The sequence below is a fragment of the Photinus pyralis genome, unplaced genomic scaffold (assembly GCF_008802855.1).
Source record: "Photinus pyralis isolate 1611_PpyrPB1 unplaced genomic scaffold, Ppyr1.3 Ppyr1.4_LG3a, whole genome shotgun sequence".
In the NCBI taxonomy this organism is placed as follows: Eukaryota; Metazoa; Arthropoda; class Insecta; order Coleoptera; family Lampyridae; genus Photinus; species Photinus pyralis.
The window spans coordinates 19066127-19087906 of NW_022170509.1; the positions used below are offsets into that span (position 1 = coordinate 19066127).

Sequence of the window (21780 nt, forward strand, 5' to 3'; positions counted from 1 at the left end):
GAGCAGAGATAAATAATGGTCAAAGGATCTTTCAACAGACTGATGTATATAAGCTTCATTTATTTTCGTTTTTTATATAAAAGGAAATTATTTTATATACTCTATTGATAAATATTTTAATAAATATAAAGCTTTTATACCAATTTCTAATAAAAACAGTCTTCTGCTACTTCCTTTTATTTCACTATGTAGTCATGCTCCTCCAGTTGCCCTCCGATTTCGACATTCGTGTAAATGAGCAAAATCTTGTCACTGTCTTCTAAAAATTCAAAATGTCAACTGTTAATTGTTTTCGACAGAATTTCAGAAACAAAACTGGACGTAATTCGAAGCGCCCATTTTGGAATATTGTGGACCAGTTGTTTACTGAAATCTGGCTATATCTATGTGGATTTCATTAGTAGTACATTAGATATTGAGCCAAATGCCAGCAGTTTGGTTTACATTTATGTGCGCAGATTTAGGTTGAGTAATTTTTCGACTTCTTTCGACATATTGTCATATACAAAAAAACCAGTTCAAGAAGTATATTAGTCTGCATTATTTCAAATTTCACAACCTGTCAAAAGATGTCTCTCTAAACTAAACATTCCAGATAATTTTTCATCGATGCCCATAATATTTACGTTGTTTATTAACTATATTAACTAATTAACCCAAAATTTCCCTTTACTGCTATCTGTTTTTGGTCACTCCACCAATTTATGACACAATAACTCCATTAAACACACACACGCACACAGGACATTTCCACAGTGGTAACCTTGCAGAAACCCACATTTATCTTCTTGAACACGTTCAAACACTGCCAGGCCCTAGCGGAAACTTCCAAATGCACCACTCAGAATACCAGCGCTCTGAAGCACACCCTTACATCCTGCACCCAATTCGAAAATACCTGGTCTTGACAAAAACATCTTAACACCATATCAATATTAATCAGAGGTAATATATGTGAAGCTACAATATTTTGGGTCTTAGTTATGTAAAGCTCGCGCGTTGCTAAAATAAGTTAATGATTGACTTTCAGTGAATTTAACACACATTTTGATTATGTATTTTTTTAGTGCACGATGGTAACTTATGACTAATATATATATGAATAAATCGACACACTTGGCGCTGTGACTGAACAACTGCAATTTCAATGTACAAAGATTTTTTTTCAATTGTTACAGATGAATTTCTTTTAATTCGTGCCAGTCCGCAAAGCATTTTTGAAACTACCACAAAAACATTTTTCCAACTAAAAAATATGTTTAGGTCTGATTTTTCATTATTTCGCTCATCCAACTCTTTTATTATGGGATTACATCTTAGGAATCCCATTACATCAGAAATTGGAATAGGTGTATCTTGATGTTATTATCCCACTGCGTGTCTAGCATTTTCATTGCCATACGTGTTGTATAGCAAGACTAGAAGCAATTTCTACTCTTATTCATTGGAAAATGTGCCAAGTGGTTGCATGCTTTTAAAAGTCAGTTCTTCCTGTGCCTCTTGGATTTATCTGTGAAGGTAGATATGTTAGGTTGCCTTCTTCAGAATAGCAAATGTCTCATATTATGACCACTTCTTCATACCTTCATCAATTAAAAAAATTGTGCAATTACGGACAAAATTAGCTCATCCAAAAATGTCCAACATGTTGGATGCGCATTTAAGTGGGCCCAAAAGTTTAGGGGGTACCATTATTGTACACATACTTTTATTTAAAATAGTACAATACGTTCACAGGCGCTTTCTTATTTTGTTTGTGTCTCGTATTGTGTAAACTGTTTTCCATATTCTAATCTTAAGATGACACTCCTAAACAGACATGCAAACAAATGCTGTTCACTGCGAAATTTAGTACTTAGAGACATATGATCGTCAAAAAGGATCTTTGGCAATTGTAATCAAGCGTTCCACAAAAATTTCATATGATTCTGATGAACTATACACAGCCCCTTCTAAGAAGATTACAGTAATATTTCAAGTTATCTCCTACAACTATTTAATAAATTATAACATATGTGATAGGCCTACACCCAAACCATGCACGCACAATCAGTCTTAAAGAAGACTTACATAAATGCCAAGACAATTACAGAAAGTTTTGGGTCTCTTTTGAATATTTTTTGATTTGGTCTGCCCAATTTTTGCATACCAGGATGTAGCTAGAGACTTTTATTGTTTCCAGTAATAGTTTGGTACAGTGGATTAGATGATAACTTACGACCAAAAAGGTCTCTTGTTCGAATTCGGGTTCATGCTTGGAAATTTTGTTAAATGTATAGTGTCTGTATAGAACTATGAATAATGTGAACTAATGCTACAAATTGTGCTGATGTAACCGCAATCTTATGCAAATTCGAACAGTATTGACCACCTCATGAGCAAGTTACTGGTTGAAAAGAAAATCCACAAACTGCTTGCTATGGGCGTTTCGAGAATTTCGATTCCTACACTGGACCATTATTATTAAAATAATTGATTCGTGAAATAACTCTCCCAAAGTTGTAGCTGATGTGTTTTGTTTTAATATAGAGAATTTTAACAAGACACAATTTTGTCTTCCCTCATGAAGCCAGTTATGCCACGTTTAATTGAAATCGTTTATTGAATAGCAGTAGTCTTATTAAAGCGTGTTGTGCAATTATTGAATCGAACAGTTTACAACATATTTTACTGTTTCAAGATTTAGTATACTTCAATATACGATCGCTACCAGTCTTTTAAAATATCTTAAGCTTAATTTAAAAAATAAGATAATGTGGAAATAGGGGATAATTAAAAATACACAAACACAACGTACGTATATCACGAAAAAACATAATTAAAAAACTACTGCTGAATCGATAAAAAAATTAAAAGTATCCAACATCTTTGTTGATTTTTCTCGATAGAAGTGTTTATGATGCAATTGTAGATAGTGCCGCTTACAAAATATAATCAGCTACTTTGGAACTTATACGACTAATTAGTGAAATGAGGAACAATTGCAACATAAACATTTTGAAAGACATCAGCATTTAAATAAGTCTAAAATATCTCAGTTGTAAAAAACTACAAAACCTTCCTTCTCAGTATTTCACAACACAACTTACATATTTTACATGCAAAAAACCACAATTTCATTCATATTTATCATACAATTAATCGTTACAAGAACAGTCGTATCGACATAAAATAAAATCAAAAAAGAACGGTTTTGTCGTCTACCCTACCGAGCAGGATAAAAATAAATTATACTATACATGATGAAACAAGTCCAATCTCTCCCGAGTTTAGCAGTTGATTTAAATGTGATGTCACATAATTACACAACTTAACTATCATAAATTAAAAATAAGCGTTTGCATTTGAGAGCTAACTACTAACTTAATACCATAACGAAATCATACGTGGTTTCATAAGTCACTCTCTGCCGAACTCACGGGATGGAAAACGGTAACAGTCACGAAATCAAATTATTCTAATATTAGTGTGAAAGGAGAAGTATTGTCTTCACGAATGGTTACATTAAAAAATCAGTTGACCGTTTCCCATCCGTAATGAATGTTCACAGAGCATAAACTTGAGCATTTGCAGGTTTTATTATTTTATACTACTGTCGATACGTAGACATAGTTACGTTATTACCTGGGGTTACATAATCTCCTATCATTAAATTAGCGGTGACTGGATAGTTTGCCATTACCAACGGTTGCTGTAACAAAAATTAAGTTATTATTTATACGGTACAAGTAAACCTTACAGTTGTTGTATTTTGAGATGCATTCGCCCATGAAAACAAAGCACTCTATCATTCATCCCTCATTCTTGTTACCAAAGTCATGAGACCCGATGGATTTTTAAATGTATGGTTTAAGTGATTTCGTATTATTCAAATTCTGAAGTCGGAACAGGAACCAATTTTTGAATTGTTTCAGAAACGAAAACGAACATCTTGAAAATGTCCAAAATGAGTTAAGTGATACCAATCAAAAAAAGAGTGATCACAATGTGATTAAAAATGATATAGGGCCTAAACTAATTATGGTACCAGGATAATCTATTTTCAGCCTAGGGTGATACTGGGCCTGTTTGAGTGACTGGCAGCACTTGAGGAGGAGAGCTTGAGCGACCATCATTATGTGTATTGGCAGCTCACTAACGAAGGTGAAGGGAGGAAAACATTTACAGACAAAGAACCTGGGTTGGAATACCAACAAACTAAACAGGGGAAGGAAAGGGATATAGAAAACTTTCAGGTCAACTACATAACGTATGCTAAACAGCTAAAGTAAAGGAGAATAGGTAATGCAACCATGCCCGTAAGGAAGTTGAGAGTGGTAATGGTGTACTGGTAGAATAGTGAAATACAGGAGTGCAGAATCTGTGCTGTGACGAGGCGAATTGTTACCAAAGCGAGAACGGCCAGAAGGCCCCTTGAGGATGCAATTGATGCCCTCATGAAATCTAGACAACGTACCAAAGAAAGTAATCAACGACAGAAAAAAAGTGGGGGCAATGAAATTGAAAAGGATATTTGGAATAATTCCAAGAAAGAGGACCCATTAGGGTGCAATGATGAAGCTCTGCAAAGTACTATGTATGGGAGAGGGCTGAGCTGTTCGATGCAGATAGAGATCATGTGCAGGACAGGGGTTGGAAAATACTGCTAAGAAATCATAGGCACACGCGAGCGAGAAGAGCAAATGAATGGGCGAAAGTCGACTAGAGCAACACAACCAGAAGACTTGATGATGCCTGGTTTGTGTCAACGACAGAGAGAGGGAATTGTGAGAAGGGTTTTAGTGGGGGCAGTTCCCACACTCCCCCTGCATAGATCTCCAACAACTACAGGGGGGTGCATTTGGCATTTCCCAATTCCCATTGTGCGAAAAAAAAGGCAACTTTTAATGCGCATACGAAATACCCACTTATAAACCACCTCGCCCAATTATTTCCTATCAGGGCACATAATTCATTGCAACAGTGCGCAATTATGGGTAGTTTTATATTTACAAATGACTTAATACTATAAAAGATTTAAACTCCACCTGAGCAGCATTAGGTGATGAAAATAACGACGGCGATATGGCACCTCCGATTAGTTGTGCTGTATGAGTTGATGTCGGACTGGCTATAACACGTCCCCGTCCAGTGCTGGATATACACCCGGGATGGATATTTGGCTGACTTCCCTCTGCAAGATGGGCCGGTTCAACTTAAACATAAAAGATTAGACCATGATGCTACAACAATACTGCAATTTTACCTAACGCTATCAAATTATTCGCTATGAGGTTATTATTAATCACTGCCTGCGTTGTATCCATAGAAACTTCGCCTAATCCGTTAACCGACATTCCGTTTACCATATTCACGGCTATAAAAAAATTAAGTAATAATTACAGATTAATGACTATAGTTACCGTTCCTCGCACCCTGTGCATCTAACTGATTCCAATAGTTTTCGCTCGGAGATATATTGGACACTCCTGGTGGGGGTTGTACGGGCGCACCGGTGTATCGAAAGTACGGATTCTTAAGATCTAACGTATTTGACGAACATTGTGTCGTTCCTTCTATACATAATTCCATTGTTACGTCATAGCTTTGTCTGAAGGAATGACAAGTACACCTTTACAATGTGCATATGTTTAAATGATAGGAAAACACATAAAACAGAGTTTTGTATGGAAATTATGCAACCCAGTGCAGTGAAACACACATGTAATGATTTAATTTGTAATTTCACTGATAACACGCCTTTATGACTGCTTAAGAAAAAAATACCTGGTGATTTTTGGAAATGAAAGTACTTGATTTTGATACAGATAGGTGTACACAACCCCTATGATTTAATTATCTCACCCAAGGAAATAGTTCCTATACTTACGCAAGAAAAGACGTTTTAATCTGAAATGTGATAAATGATGTTATGATCTGACCATGTCACAAAATAATCAAGCAAGGTCTAAAAATGCTTTGGAAAACAAGTACATAAACACTTAAAAATATTTTTACTAAATCAGTGATTGCTTGCTTTTTAGCGATCGATTTCAGACATAAGTATATAGATGGCGCTTTTGTGTAAGATTTTTATGGAATTATGGTAGATATCTTATATTCCTTGTGTATTTATTTCAAATTTTATCTACTAGAAATTTAACCTGAGATGAAACTCACACTAAATACACCTATTTAAGACCGGATTTTTATGTTCGTCCATTGATTGCCATATGAGCAGTGGAAAAGTGCAAATTTGGGATGTTCTGGGTTCATAGTCCCTTCAATAGGGTATCTTGATGCACTAGCTAGATTATTGATATTTTAGTTCCAATATGTTTGTGAAATTAATTTTTTTAGATAGAAAAATTCATCCGGCTTGTTGATAAATAACGAGAGTGCTGTAAATAGCTAATTTATCAAAAGCATCAACGATGGGCTCGCAGTTCGCATGATAACTCAAAAACGCTTTAACATGCAATAAAGCTCAAATTTGGTACACAGATAGGCAATTACTTAAGGAAAAAGTGATTATATTTTGGGCTTAGGAAGTAAACCCCTCTTAAACACCTAAAGAAAGACTTCAATTGGGCACAACTGAAATACTAATTGTGTCTGCAAAAAATAAGACACATTTTTTGTGAGGAAAAGCGTTCATTTAGCCCTTATCCACAATTCAAAATAGCACAAATAACATAGGATGAAGCACAATTAAGTAATAGTGTAAATCGAGGTGTAAATAATACAATAGTGAGACAACCTCCATGTACATTTTGGAACATCACATTGAAGAGTTTTAGATGTCGCGCGCGTGTTGATATTACCATCCATTAAAGATTGTTAGTAAAAAAGTACAGATTCTTTTTTTCGAATTGATTGCGGTACTAAGCGCTAGTATGAATTCTGCAAAATGAATAATAAAATTAAACTACTGAACCAACCAACAAGGTATACCTACAGTACAATGAAGGTATTGTTCACGAGCGCCGGTATGCAGATGATGTCATCCTGTATAAGTGTTGTGTGCATATATTGAATGTGGCAACACAGCATTTCATCCAAGTGGTTGGCAGCAAGATAATGGCGGTCACGAGCTGCTGTACTTTAAGGGTAGAACGTTACCGATTAGGTTGTTGAATGCATACCGAGATTGTATTACAAGACACCTCTGGAATTAAAAACTAAAATACTAAGAACCGGACTTTTATTGTTTAAGGACACAACAATAAGATTACAATTCTGTACACACATTTGATTTACTTATTTTGACAGTTGTAGCATTGAATTTATAACTATCAGAAGCGCGGGTTAAATGGCAGGATATGTGACTGTTTTCAATAGTTTAAATTACAAGACGTAGATGTCTCTACCATCGAGAAAGATAAATAATAATGTCAGTTTTTTTCCTTTGTTAATTATTATACAGGAATCTGTAATGAACCCACTACACACTGCATACAGAATTCTATTATAGATACTCAAGAAACGTATTTATAAGGCATTTATGTGGCACACAGGATGTTGAATGACGCAAGATAAACATTCTTCCTTTCATGAATCCTGACCTACTTAACATTCCTTAAGGAAGATTGAATTACATTTGAACAGGAAAGCAAAAAATACGCAGGCATCCTTGATCACTGTAACTGAAATTAAATGTACCTACCTATCTATTCTTAATTTTTGTGTGTTGGTTAAACTACCTAGGACAGGGGTCGGCAAGCTATTGAAACGGAAGAGCCAAAAATTACAATTTACAAAATTTCCCAGTTCTTAGAGCCACAAACAATTTTTGATTCAATATTATACTTTTTGGCTATATACAGGGTCCTGCAACAGTGCGTCGGTTTTTCCTACATAGCTGATAGATACCTGGTAAAAATATTGGTGGTTGCGGATCTACAGAAATTATTCTTGCATGTACAGGGTGTTGCATTTTTACAATGTCAATTAATAACTGATCTTTTTAACACGTTGACTGCGTTGTGGGTTTCTTTCCGTGGTGACGAAGTGAACTTTTGCTAAACATTCGTTGTGTGCAAAAGCCATATCTTCCTTCATTTTTAACGTATATAAGTTTTACGTATAGCTTTTTTATGGTCGTGCTTTGCATAGTCAAGTCCACTGAATTTTTTGGTACATATCTTCGGGGACATGTAACGCACAGGACTAATACAAATTTAATTGTGTGCGGCACATGCCCCCGGAGGTATGTACAGTTTTGCAGCTACTTCTACGATTATTGCATCATACTGCATGACAGAATTGCACAAGTTGCATCATCTTTGTATTCTGTAAACATTTCGTTAGTTTTAACGAGTCTAGTTATTGTAATGATTGTCCAGGCCAACCTGGGTACTATCTTCCATGTTTCAATACTAATCACAAATAATAATATTAATATTAACATGGAATAAATAAATATCCCTCAATTTTGAGAAAATAGTGTTCGTTGTAATTTTTTTATTCGAGTTGATTGCATAATTTTAGGGTTATACAGTCTTCTTCACTTTCTTGCGGTACCAGTCGCCGGAGATATGTACGGTTCCAGAATTAAATAAATAATAGTGTTAGCTTACAGGTCCACACGCTGCGGAACTCAAAAAATTACGCACAAGTAAACTAGATGGGGCTTACTTTACCAGTTGTCTACATATCCCCGGCGGTATGTATAGCACTATGGTAAAGTTGCATTACAATACCCCGGCGATATGTAACGCATCAACAGCAAGTTCTTGTTTTAAGCTACCGCAGTCAACGTGTTAAATAGAACATCCTGAATATTTGGTTGTTTCAATGCCGTTTGTTCAAAGTGCTACAACTATTCTTTTTCAAATGGAACTACCACTATTATATTTTGCTATTCGATTGTCTTTTGTGTTCTCTTAAATGTTTATAAGAGGTGCCCTGTGCTTAAACTCCGCAGTGTTTAGGTTATTCAATATTTTTCACAAAAGTACCTACTCATTAATTAATTACGTGTTTATACATCGGAGTAGGCTGGCTATAATAAAAAAACAAAATAATACCAGAAAGTAAACAAGTGTCAAAAATTAGATAATTATTTGCTGCAAGTATACTTTTGATACAAAATAAGATTAATTAAAAAGGCGAATTTCGAACAAATGAACTAATTTCTTTAGGTAAATACGGAGAGCCGCAACTTTATAGGTATTAAAAGAGCCGCAGGTTGCCGATCCCTGATCTAGGATCACACGTCACATCTGGCAATTTTGATACAAAATAAAAAGGTCGTTAACTCGGTACCTCTTTTCTTTTAAATTCTGACGTTTGAAATTTGTTCTCAATGGTTAATCGATAACTTATCGATAATTATCGATTAATAGTCAGTCGACAAATTTTAAACAAATGGTCGACTAATGGATAACACCGATCAACAAAAAAAGAATTTTTTGCGCATGGGATTTACATAATATATTCTGACTATAATAAGCAAAAATAAATAAAAAGTGCGATTAAGACATCGAAAATATTTGCTTTTACAAAAGTTACAGCGATTTGATTGAAAGCTTTCGGGGGCGAAAATTAAAGCTGGAACCTTTGTTTTCCCTCAAAAAAAAAGAAAAATGGAGGATGATATTTTTCCGCGGTTACTTAGCAAAGAGGAAAAAAAATCCTGGAACAGCTTTAAGGCAATAGTCCATGGTTTCCCGTTCAGTGTTTCCTGGGAAACCATAGAGCTGAAAATTATGACGAGCTGACAGGATTTGGTTTTGTATCATGGGGTATAGAATGTCTCTAAAGAATAAAGATTACATTCTCATTTAGATCAATTTAAGGATAATATGGGAGCTTATTCGGAATAACAAGGACAACACTTTGTCAAGACAATGGAACTTAGGCACCTTCCCAAGGCCAGGAAGCTGGAAGCATGATGGAAGATCATATTTGGGGGGTTGATAAGAAAAACTTCAGTTGAACATGACAAAAACAGCAAAACTGTTCCATTTTTAAACATTTAGACTCTAAGATAAACAAATTATAAATGTAGAAACGTTACCATTTAATAAATCATGCCTTATGTAAGTAAGATTTTATAGGTATTTTTATTTTTTGGTTTTTTGCATTTTTTTCACACAAAAACAAATACATAACTATTTTTTGTTCTAATTCTTATTTGTGGCTATAGAAGCAATAAAAATAAGATATATATGTCCCATGCGCAAAAATGCTGTAGACCGGTGTAATTTATCGAAAATTTTAAAGGATTGGTCGATAAATCTATAATTACCGATAATCTATCGATTAATCTCACAACTAAACTATTAAGATAGATAATTATCGAGAGAATATTTAACGACATAAACTTTTCAATGTTTAGGTATACCAGTTTACTTCCAACAAAAGCGATGTAAGAGCATTGTGGAGTTGCCATATGATCACAATTCACAACCTACTGCTGTACTCATTTTTGAGGATTATCGTCCACTTGATCACCTTTGATTTCAGAAAACTTCAGCATCAAAAGATCCTGTTTTATTTAAATTATCTCTCGCAATACCAATACCAAAAAAACAAAAATGTTAGCGATGTACGCATGGATGATGTAATATATCGATTGAGTATATATATCGATGAGATTTATGAAAAAGTATCGATAGTTTTCTCTTGATAATTTCCGCTACTTATCTATTAATCGATAAATATCAGAGATAGACAATTTTCGACAAGTGGCAATAATAATCGATTATTATCAGCAGGTAACAATCATTATTCATTATTTTCAAAAGTTGTCGATAATTATAAAAAGTTATCGCTAATATCAAACATTATCGATCATTATCGAAAATGATTGTTACGATTTATCGATAATTGTCGATTATTATCGAAAGTTATCGATAATTGTTTAAAGTTATAGATAATTATCGATTAACGATTAATAGATAATTATCAGACTGAACAGACTTATCGATAAATCGATAACAATTTCATTTATCGCTCAGCTCTAGTAGGTAAACGAATTCACGTAAACTGGGACCGATTTATTTGTGCACAATGCTGCAAGGTTATAAAAAAAGCTGATTCGCGAAATTTAGTTATCAAATGTGAATGTGGAAATGATGAAGGTGCCAAATGCCAACAATTCCACTACTGGACTGTTCTGAGGTTCATTCGTTCATTTAAATTTGCATTACCGAAAACTCCATTTCCACATTAACTTTTCTTATACCCTGGCAGCATTGTGCACACAGCAAATAAAATTAACACATCGGTTCCAGTTCACGTGAATTCGTATTATATAGTCTGCCAACGCGGCGGCAAATGTGTTGGTACGTTTTTTTCTCTTCTCGCTGACCGTTGGTTTTCAAAATTCAAATGCTTACAACGGACAATATTTTGCCCTCAAATTTTTTTTATCGTTTTTGAATAACAAAATCTCCCGCTTTCAGTAAAAATAAAAAAATGTTGAACCTGCCTATTGTACTGCCTGTGAATAGAATGTATGAAATTGCATTCCTTCAAGGGCAAGGACTGCAAGCTTCGTTCGTCTAAATGTATTATTATTTACATTACACATTTATGCAACACTTCTTAAGGGATCTATTTTTAGAACATTCCAATCCTCCATTCCAATGATAGCACAAAAAACATCCCGAGTTCCTGACATCTAACGATTAAAAAGGAAAATATTCGAATGGTCAAAATGAATGGTTTGTAATGCTGCCATCTAATGTCAATGTAACGCTCCACTTTCGATCGGCCACGGACTTTCAAACTATCGAACTGCCCCTAGCGGCGGAAAGTTCGCATATGGTCACAAACTGTTATATGGGATCAGCGCTTCTGATAGTTATAAATTCAATGGTTGTAGTAGTGAATGAGCGATCATATCTATAGATTTATTAATGATGTTAATATAATACCTTTGTTTATTCATTTATATAAGTGCTGCCACATCGTGTTGAATTGTAGTACTATCTGATTATTCAATCGGTGAAACTGAAAAACAAGACCCTGTAAGTCTACTAGCCTACGATGAGGCAGGTTTTCTGGTATAGCGAGGAAAATGCATCAAACGGATGTCTGGTGAGAAAGTAACCCACACCGCTCTACGACCTGCCGATAAGCATAGACTTGGACATTTTAAAGCAATAGACAGAATGTGTAGCAAGCTATCGCAATCGATTTAGTGAAATTATTTATCTATTTGGATTATTGGCACCGCAGATTGAAACAATTAAAAGATATTGTAGCGAATATTCTAGAAATCTAGTGATAGTGTTTCCTGAATATTTCTCGTAGGAAAAGTAACAAAATTCGCACTCTGAACTCCAGAGTGTTGCCAATTTGGAATATTTCCCCAGCAACTGTCCTGAGCGTTCTGAATCCTAAACAGTTTGTAATAGAAGGTGTTACCAGAGAATCTGGGAATTATTTAAAGCAACACTTTATCCAACGTGAATAAACAATGATATTAGTTTGTCATACAAATATCAGTATAAGCGAAGTTGACCATAGCTCAGTTGCAAGCTCGATATCGCGAGTTCGAACCCCAGCGCAAACGTATATTTTTTCTATAATACATTGCAGCAAAAAGAATAAAGGAGTGTGAGGGAGTGCCACTTTCAAATTTTTTTCCAGAACAACTTTGAACTCTAATTTTATGGTATAGAATATTAAGTCCTTTGAAAATTTCATACTGTGTTGCTTAATTGACATCATCTGAATATGGCACGTTATATCTTAAATTTGCAGTTTTCCAAAAGTGTATGGAGATGTTTTCTATCTCACTATTTTATTATTTACGTACATTGCGGTATTATTTTTGGAGTACCTGGAGTTGGTGATTCCTGAATCATTCATCACCTTGCAAAATGATTGAAATGTGAAGAATCGAGAAGTTTTGCGATTTTAGGAAAAACAAAACCTTGAGAAAGTTCTTGAAGAGATTAATTTTTAAATTATGCTTCAATAAATGGTGTAAGAACGCACTTTCAGTTTCTTACACAGAATAAAGAAAAAGGGTGTAAAATTCTGGTAACAATAAAACAAAAACAAAAAAAATAGTTACATACCTTTTATTGGCAACTAGAACTACTCTGCCGGTAAGCAGTTGTCCTTGTTTCACTATTAGAGGCCTTTCAAGTAAGCAACGCACTTGGTACCAATGTGTCAATGGTTCAGTGGGACCCGTACTTAACCAAACTGTTTGTTGTGAGCCTGCAAATGCGACATCAAACCAAAATGCTAGGCCGTGGCAAGTGCCAGTTTCTAAAAGATGAAATTCTAATGGAATATCTAAAAAACGCGCTGTGTTGAATTTGGATCGACCTTTAGCAAACTTGTACAATACCAATTGTGTGTAAATCTGTTTCTGAAGCTTCTAAAAAGTCTACCACGTGCCTTATCGATTTGCTCATACAAATTCGAATATCAAACGTGTCTACTATTGGTTGCCTAAAATATTCTTTCAGAGCGCAACTTTGTAACGCTGACAGATTTACACCATGGAAGCAAGTTTGAAACCTACAATGTTGAAATTACATCGAGCACCAGCTTTCAATAAAATCCTTGCCAAAAGTTCGCTTTACTAAATTGTTCCATATATAAAGCATCATCTGTAAAAGGAGCTATGTGAAGATCGCCACGAGCTGGATACATTTTTCCACCAGGAAACAGCCATTTTTTTGCATGAAGGTAAGTTTCTAACATTCTTTCGTTGTATAACATATACCCCATTGGTTCCGATATTATGACATCCACTTTCTCTGGTAATTCTATTTCCTCTATTTTCCCTGGTATAACTTTTATATGATCTTGTAAATTGTTAGCTGTGACTAATTTCTACAATTATAGAATCAGCAAGAACAAGACATGTAGAAGTACATACTTGTGCATAATGAGCCATACTTGAAGCTTCAACTGCGTATATTCGTTTAGCCCCCGCTTGAGCAGCAAAGAATGACAATATTCCGGAACCAGCCCCTACATCCAATACGACTTTGTCCTAAAATGTACCTACCTATTAACAAAATTCGCCCGCAAATCTATACGTACCTTGAAGTCATTTAAATTGCTTAGTATTGCTCTTTGGTATGTGTAGGTCCTTACAAAATCCTGTAGCATATTTTGCTGTTGTGACAAATATCCGTAAAACTGAAAATACTGTGTGGCTGAGGAATCTTCTGTTCGCACCGAGAAGACGGACGCTCCTTTACCCGATTTAGCCTTTTTCACTGCCATTGTAAAATTGCAGGCATCTAAACCAAAGTTGTAATTTTAGACATTTGTCTCAATTTAAATGGACTTAATGATGACTTAACAAAAGTTAATTTTTTTCCCACATATACGAAGGGCTTAAATTTTTTGTTTAGGAATGACGCCCCCAGATAGGCCAAAATGAAGGTGATAGCTAGGAAGCGTCGGCTCGGGATCAAGCTGAACCTGTACCAAAGCCTAAGGCTGTATCTGGGCTGTTGGCTCAGGGAGGCAAGGAACCAACTGACTCAGATAGGAGGGCAGCCTGAGTAGAAGCCCAGAGGTTCTGGAGCACCTAAAGTTGCGGTTGAACCATTGAAATTGTGGGAATTTGGGTGTAATTTTTTCTCTCCTTCCCGCCATTGTATCTCTTGGTGCAAATTGTTTATGAATGTAAACTTGAATTGTTATTAGATGCATGAATGGCATTTTTGCATATTTGATTTCAACAGCATCATCTGACATAAGACACTTACCTTGATATTCTCGAAATTTTATAAATAATGTTTCATTTTCCGTATTATATACAAATGATTTGGAGGACACGTGACTGCAGTCTGTAGTGGGATGTACAGGTAATTCCATGCAAGCATTACCGTCACCTGAAACAATTTCGTGCAATTAGTTCAAGGTTTTCCAATTCGTAATTATAACAATTTTTTTTATTGCAGTTATTGCGTATTGGTCATATAATGAAAAATTGCGTTTCGATCCACGTTTTAAAATTCAAAATGGTATTAGGACGCCATGTGTAATTGTTATATAAATTGGTGCCTAGGTTGGGGCTAAAAATCCAGGGCTGCTAGGTCCTAATAATCCAAACTCAAACAAAAGTACTAATTTCGAAAACATACTCGTAAGTCATGTGGGGATGGGGGCAGATGACACATGAATGTGTGAAAGGTGCGTATTCATTTGCAACAAAATATATATTGCAAGGATTATCTCGCGTAGGTTTGTTGTTTTTTTAATGTCCAAATGAGAATTAAATAAAATTGGATAATTTTGATATCGATTTTTTTACTGTGCACGTCCAACGAGATGATATGATAAGAAATACAAATTAATCGAGTGTAGGTATTTTTTAATGAGTTGTAACAGGTGTTTATTAGGCATTGTTACATACTTATCAACAAGCATAAAAGCGAATTTAAACAGTATTTATTGCCCGTAAAATAACTTACATTTTATGGGAATGGATTTAAAGGTTCTGTAGCACGCTCGAAGGACAACAGGCGAACCTACGAATTTAAGACGAGTAAATTGGTTTAAAGTGACATGTAAATTTAGCAGATATTTTAAACAATTTGTAGGACGCATTAGACTTAGATGAAAGTACTTCCTTTTTTCCCAAATAAATCAAGGACACAAAAATATTTCGTTCGAAAGCATCTCATCTCACATAAAAATAACGAATTCAGTCAGTTTTTTAAAAATATGAATAAAAATTGCAACCTCAAATTCTTGATCCGAGAACAGAAAAAATGTAAAATTACAGATCATTATTTCGACTTCACTCTTAATTTGGGTAACTTCACTCCAAATTCAAGTAGGTTCTTACGTGGACGAAAAGAACCTATATATCAAGTTTCAAGGCCGTAAACATTCCGAAGATTTTTAGAACGGCCCGTTGGGTCATTCATAAACGGAAATATATAAATCAAATGATATATCAACGGATATAAGAAAGGTCGCTACTATTTTTCGTATAGTGTGGAATTTGGAAACATTTTTTTCAAAATTGGGGGTTTAGTTGCTATTTAAATTTAACTGCCGTAAACTTTTTACAACTACCTCAAACAGACACAAATTTCTCTGAAATTTAATATAATTTACGCTCGAATTTACGTTAGCTGCTCGCATATTTGGGCAGACTTAATGCCAATTACAAATAATTAACGTTAGATAGACGCATAATTTCGCACGGGTTAATTTTAATTTACCTATAATTAACGTTGGTCGGAAACATAATTTCGCAAAGGTGTGCGTAATTTAATTGGCGTTATTTAAGGGATTACCCCCAATTTCAAAAGAAAAATTCTTCCAATGGACACCACACTACTATACCCATAAATCGCGCTTCATTATGCGCTGTTACATATAAATCGAGATATAAATATATCAAAATGTAATGTTGGGACTGCTAAGTTAATGAACATTTTTATTGCAGTCATGTAACTTCCTAAAAGGGACAAGTTGCGTACGCATTTTGAAAGAAAATAATTTTAAAATTTTTATTTGTCGGTGCCGCTCCGCATTATCTCCGGATTTCACTATTCCGATCTATCTTGACAACTTGTTTGACATCGTAATCGTGCGAAAATGGTCAAAAAATGCTTTCCAGCTCCGTATGTCGTTAGCAAAAGAAAAATTATCAGATCGCATTCTCTACATTTTCGAACCAGGTTCAGATCAAATATCAGCAGCCCGATAAGCTGCAATCAATAACTTAAAAGTGCCAGTCAATGATGTAATTACATAAACATACAGAAGTGACATGCCATAAGTTATCTGCAAAATGATATTATTGTTCGCATTATCTTTTATCCCATTATGTAATTACAATCAACTACAATAATGCGGATATGCTTGCACTAATTATCCATCAATTATCTCGGTAAACAAATTCTGTAATGCTGAGATGAAAGCTATGATATAGTGAAGTCCCAGTCTTAACACGGAAGGAAAAGTGGCAAACATTTGGCATACTTTCGTCTTCAAACTTTGGAAAATGCTTTACATCCGCTTTTAAATATCAAAAAATCACTGTCAGTGTAGAATCCAAATCAATTCGTACTTTTTCGATCAGACTTCTCAATCAAAAGTTATAGACTAGAAACCAATTTCGAAAAAAAATTCAAAGGGCTGTAACTTTTGAACTAGTAGCCCAATCTTGGAACTGTTTGAAATTATGGATTCTACAGGCCCATTCTATAGAAAATTTTTTCCCGGGTCGATCTCAGACAATTTTTTCTTCGGGCCTCAACAAAAGGCAGTGTATAACCTTCCTTTTTTACCAAAAATCGACTGCACCAAAATTTCTCGCGAAAACACTTTTTCTTATTAATTTTGGTGCGTAGAATCCAAAACAATTCGTACTTTTTCGATCAGACTTCTCAATCAAAAGTTATAGACTAGAAACCAATTTCGAAAAAAAATTCAAAAGGGCTGTAACTTTTGAACTAGTAGCCCAATCTTGGAATTGTTTGAAATTATGGATTCTACAGGCCACATTCTATAAGAAAATTTTTTTTCCGGGTCGATCTGAAACAATTTTTTTTTCGGGGCTCAAAAAAAGGCAGTGTATAACCTTCCTTTTTTACCAAAAATCGACTACACCAAAATTTCTCGGGAAAACACTTTTTCTAATTAATTTGGGTGCGTAGAATCCAAATCAATTCGTACTTTTTCGATCAGACTTCTCAATCAAAAGTTATAGACTAGAAACCAATTTCGAAAAAAAAATTCAAAGGGCTGTAACTTTTGAACTAGTAGCCCAATCTTGGAACTGTTTGAAATTATGGATTCTACAGGCCATGGCCTAATAAGAGTCTTATTAGGCCATGCTACAGGCCACATTCTATAAGACACTAATACTTTAATGGCCCGTAACCTATGCAATTTCACCTGGCCCGCAGTTACCCAGTCCGCCCCTGCTAAGACTAGTCGTTATTTGATTTTGATCCACACTTGGCCTGAGTATCGACAGAATTCGAAGAAATGAGAATAATAATAGAAAATATCTAATGTAATATTTGAACCACTTGAATATTATTGTTATATAAATGTATTATAACTTTATAATTTTATATAAGTTATTGTATGTATGTATAAATTGTTTAAACAATTAAAATCTAACTTAGGTACAAATTAGTCTTCATTCTTAGTTTTTGATGCGTTGTATAGGTAGAAGAAGGATATTTAAAATCATAAGTGTATAGTACAAACCGAGGTATAAATCCATCTCAGATTCTGGACGAATAGTACAAGCACAGATTAGTATATTTAAATCTGTGGACAAGGAATACAAAAAGACGCTGCAGCAATTTCTCCCAAAATATTCATAACTGAAAACCATTTTATTGCTAATTTCGTTTTAAGGTTTAATAAGAAACGTATATGTTCATTTGTTGTATTGTTATTGTATAATTACTTGATTAAATAAAGAGTTTTTAATTTGTTTGAAAAATTTTCTTGTATGAGGGTACTAACGTCATCGAAAAGAGAAAACAAATCTCTGGTGATATCATGATATAAATAAAAATAAACGAATACAAGATACAAGGGACTATCGAAGGACCCAAAGTTCACGCTTGTATCCATTTGACCCTCAAGTTCAGCAGGACTAATGAAATACCAAGTCTCAAGACTCCAAGAGCAAGACCTTCCGTTCGAAAGTTATCGTGGGCACAGACGGACGGACACACACACAACAACACGATTTCGTAAAGGACCTGCTGTGTTCTTACCTCGGTTCTTACTAAAGCAACAAATTTACCTTTCAAAGTGTACAAAGCAAATACCGAGGCAAATACGCAGTATGCAAAATAGCAGACGTTTTTTTCATCGCACTATTTCTGTTCAATTAATCGATACTAGGAATGGTCAACAAATTCGAGTCGAAATACCCCCTGCCGTTAATTATAATACAAGTCATTTTCAAAACATCATACGCAGTTAATGTTCGATTTTCGATTTTCACTGTCAGTGATTATACTTAATTGCATCTGCACACGTCGCTCCAAAGTGGGGTTGTTTGTGTTTCTTGATTGAATATTCTTGGAAGAACATTATCTATCATTACCGAGATCATTACGCAAAAAAATGTAATTGAATGCTATGTTTTTAACAATAATAACAATTCCCAGACTAAACTAACACAAATGTACATACAATTCTAGAACAACATTACAAAATAAAAATGTACTTACTTAAGTAAACATAAAACCCTACCATGTAGATAAAGATATGAGAAAAAATAAGATTGCCAAATAAGAGACTGAATTTTGGTTATATGAACATTGAACACTCGAAAAAAGGTTGTAGATACAAACTTCCTGGTGGGCGTAAATTCATTTGCCTCCTTCTTTGATTGTTAATAACGAGCTTAATAATATGCAAAAAATTCTTAATCAATAGAGATTTGGGCACTAAATATATCATGTCTACAATTGACATCAGATCTATACAAATCAACCCCCAAATAGCGTCAATAAGATTCGAGATCAGATAAGTGTGCCTGTCAGTATTGGTCGAGTAACACATGCTCTATTAAGTAGTGTTTATTTATTGGCGTAGATCACATATAGGTACATGAAAATGGATTTGCGCCATTATTCTTTGGGAGGAAACTGGTACACTTTTCATTCTTATAAAATATAATAATACACCTACTATTCCTAGGTACAAATGTCTAGAATCTATTCATGTCAGTATATATTTCTAGACACACTTAAATCATAATAAAATACACGTTTTGAGGACATTAACTTTTTATTTATGATATCGAAACGTTTACAAACAAAAATGAAATGACTTTCGAGAGGTTGTTTGACATCCCTGACTTCTGTCGATCTGCCTGTGCCATGTTCGTCCATATCGCTGCGGCGTTTACGTATTAATTAATTCTACATTGTTCAGACCATATCAATTGAAAGTCTCAACTCTTAACAGGCATGAAGGGGTTGCGTCTTTATACGTAGTAAACCCTATTAAAGGTGGCAGAATACGAAAAGCTACCCCTTGAGCAATTCTAAAAAACAACAAACCGTTGATACTCATCACTTCTTTTTAATTGCATATTAAGGCGATTTTGGTACCGGCGTCGCCGACTAAAAGGCACGCGAAATGTTTTATTTTCGTATTTGTTGAAGAGGTAGACGTGCCGAACCCTTATAATTAAAAAAATTTCCCAATTAAGCGCAGGTGGTGAGTATAACAATAGGCAGGGACACGCAAATGTTTTGGTTTCTGGTGAAACATAACCAAATTTTTTTCATGTGATCCATCACATGGCAAATACATATCATACCCAGTTTCGGTTTTTCAATTAGCAGATTGTTTTATTCATCGCAAACATACTGGTAGTTTATCCCCAATGTTTGCAAAAACAAAGAAATTGATTAACGGATGAATAATAAAAAACACCGGTAAGTTGAATATTGCACAGTTGAACCCTCGACCACCAAAACAAACCCTTCTAATAGAATAAAACACTGTACTTACCATTGATTATTTTAATATTAAGTCCCTCAGGGTCGTAATCCAATCTTAATTGAACACATTTTGGAAGTTTTGGCGATAAGCAACCGTCACTATTTATAACAAAAACATCTACCTCATAGCAGTTCTGCGCCATTGTAGAAACGTTGAGCACTGTCTACAATGCAATAAATACATGCAAAGGGACTAACATCCCAAAATCGCGAACGCGACGTTAGCTACGAAAACCAGAACACAATAGCTTTGTCTCCGTTCGTTACCTTATGCGAACCATCACCGTTCCTTTATTACCAATCGAGATGGCGTAGATGAATCGAAGCTACAATCCCGCCTTAATGCACGCGAAACTATAACAAGGCATTTTTTGAACGCAGCTTGCATTCACGCAAGCACCATGCGATTACGGTGCCATAACCGATGCAAACGATTTAAATGTAACGAAAGAACGGGGTAAATACAAAGCGAAAACGGTTTTTTTAAACGCCGTTGAGTTTCCGCCATTTTTTAAATAGAGCGCCATCCTGTAATCGCCAACATTATTACACCGGTCTGCAGTCTGTAATTTTAAACTTCCGATAATAATATCTGCGGAATATGTTAGGCAACCAAGCATGCTTATACGGTCCTCTTCTTTCCACTGTTTTTTCGAATCTTTCATACCAGCAATACCACTTTCTTTCCCCTTTCTTTTTACTAGGAGGTCATTTATTACTTATCATTCTCATTAAATGCCCCAATCATCGCAGGTTTGTCCCATGTAATTCGATTCAAAATTGTTTCTGGTCATTCGACAATTATAAATCGGTCCATAGGTATAAAAATCATTCTTACTGATTTTTCAGCAGGTCTTCATGGCCCTTTGGCTAGCGTCTGACCAGAGATATTCTTTCAGTATATATCATGCCATTGTTTTAAAATGGTTTTCATTTCTTTTTCCACCGTTACATGTAGGATTCCACAAGTCGGTTGAGCTTTGTTCAACTGCCGACCTTCCTTTAGTTAGTCAGTCCGCAATTTCGTGCCCGGGTACTTATATCAGCTTGATGTTATTTGTCTACAGTTGGCTGAGGTTTCGAATGCATTCCACAACAAGAATTCAACTCTTGAGCCCCCAGCACCTTTTATTGCTGCCTGACTGTCAGTGCAAACACCCCTGCCTGGAAGATTGTTGCATCCTGTCAGGGTTTTTGCATCCCCTTATCAGATTTTATCTTTTATCTGTAAGCCCCTCCGCCCTCTTCACAAGGTGTAGCGACGGTATAGGTTTAGAAGAGTCTCCAGACCTGTAGGCGCATTTTATACCTAAACAGTTTAGTTTAGTCTGACCCACTGACACGAGTCTCAGTCCGTCTCACCACA

The 21780-nt window shown here is 35.1% G+C and overlaps 1 protein-coding gene across 3 annotated transcripts; it reads right to left on the minus strand.

Moving 5' to 3' along the window:
* Positions 1-51: 51 nt before the first annotated feature.
* Positions 52-20774, minus strand: LOC116165290 (histone-arginine methyltransferase CARMER-like). Of its 3 annotated transcripts, none has more exons than XM_031479587.1 (12): positions 20425-20774; positions 14676-14801; positions 13999-14201; positions 13832-13948; positions 13517-13785; positions 13295-13467; positions 13017-13239; positions 5403-5590; positions 5246-5356; positions 5028-5194; positions 3625-3691; positions 52-259 (listed from the first exon to the last, which is right to left on the minus strand). In XM_031479587.1, exons 1-12 carry the CDS (start codon positions 20555-20557, stop codon positions 177-179), a joined length of 1860 nt encoding a protein of 619 aa, XP_031335447.1. In that variant the 5' UTR covers positions 20558-20774; the 3' UTR covers positions 52-176. The 3 variants fall into 3 exon arrangements, with proteins under 3 accessions (XP_031335447.1, XP_031335446.1, XP_031335448.1); XM_031479586.1 differs by lacking the exon at positions 20425-20774 and adding an exon at positions 15384-15534; XM_031479588.1 differs by lacking the exon at positions 20425-20774 and adding an exon at positions 15054-15127.
* Between the last annotated feature and the right edge of the window lie 1006 nt (positions 20775-21780).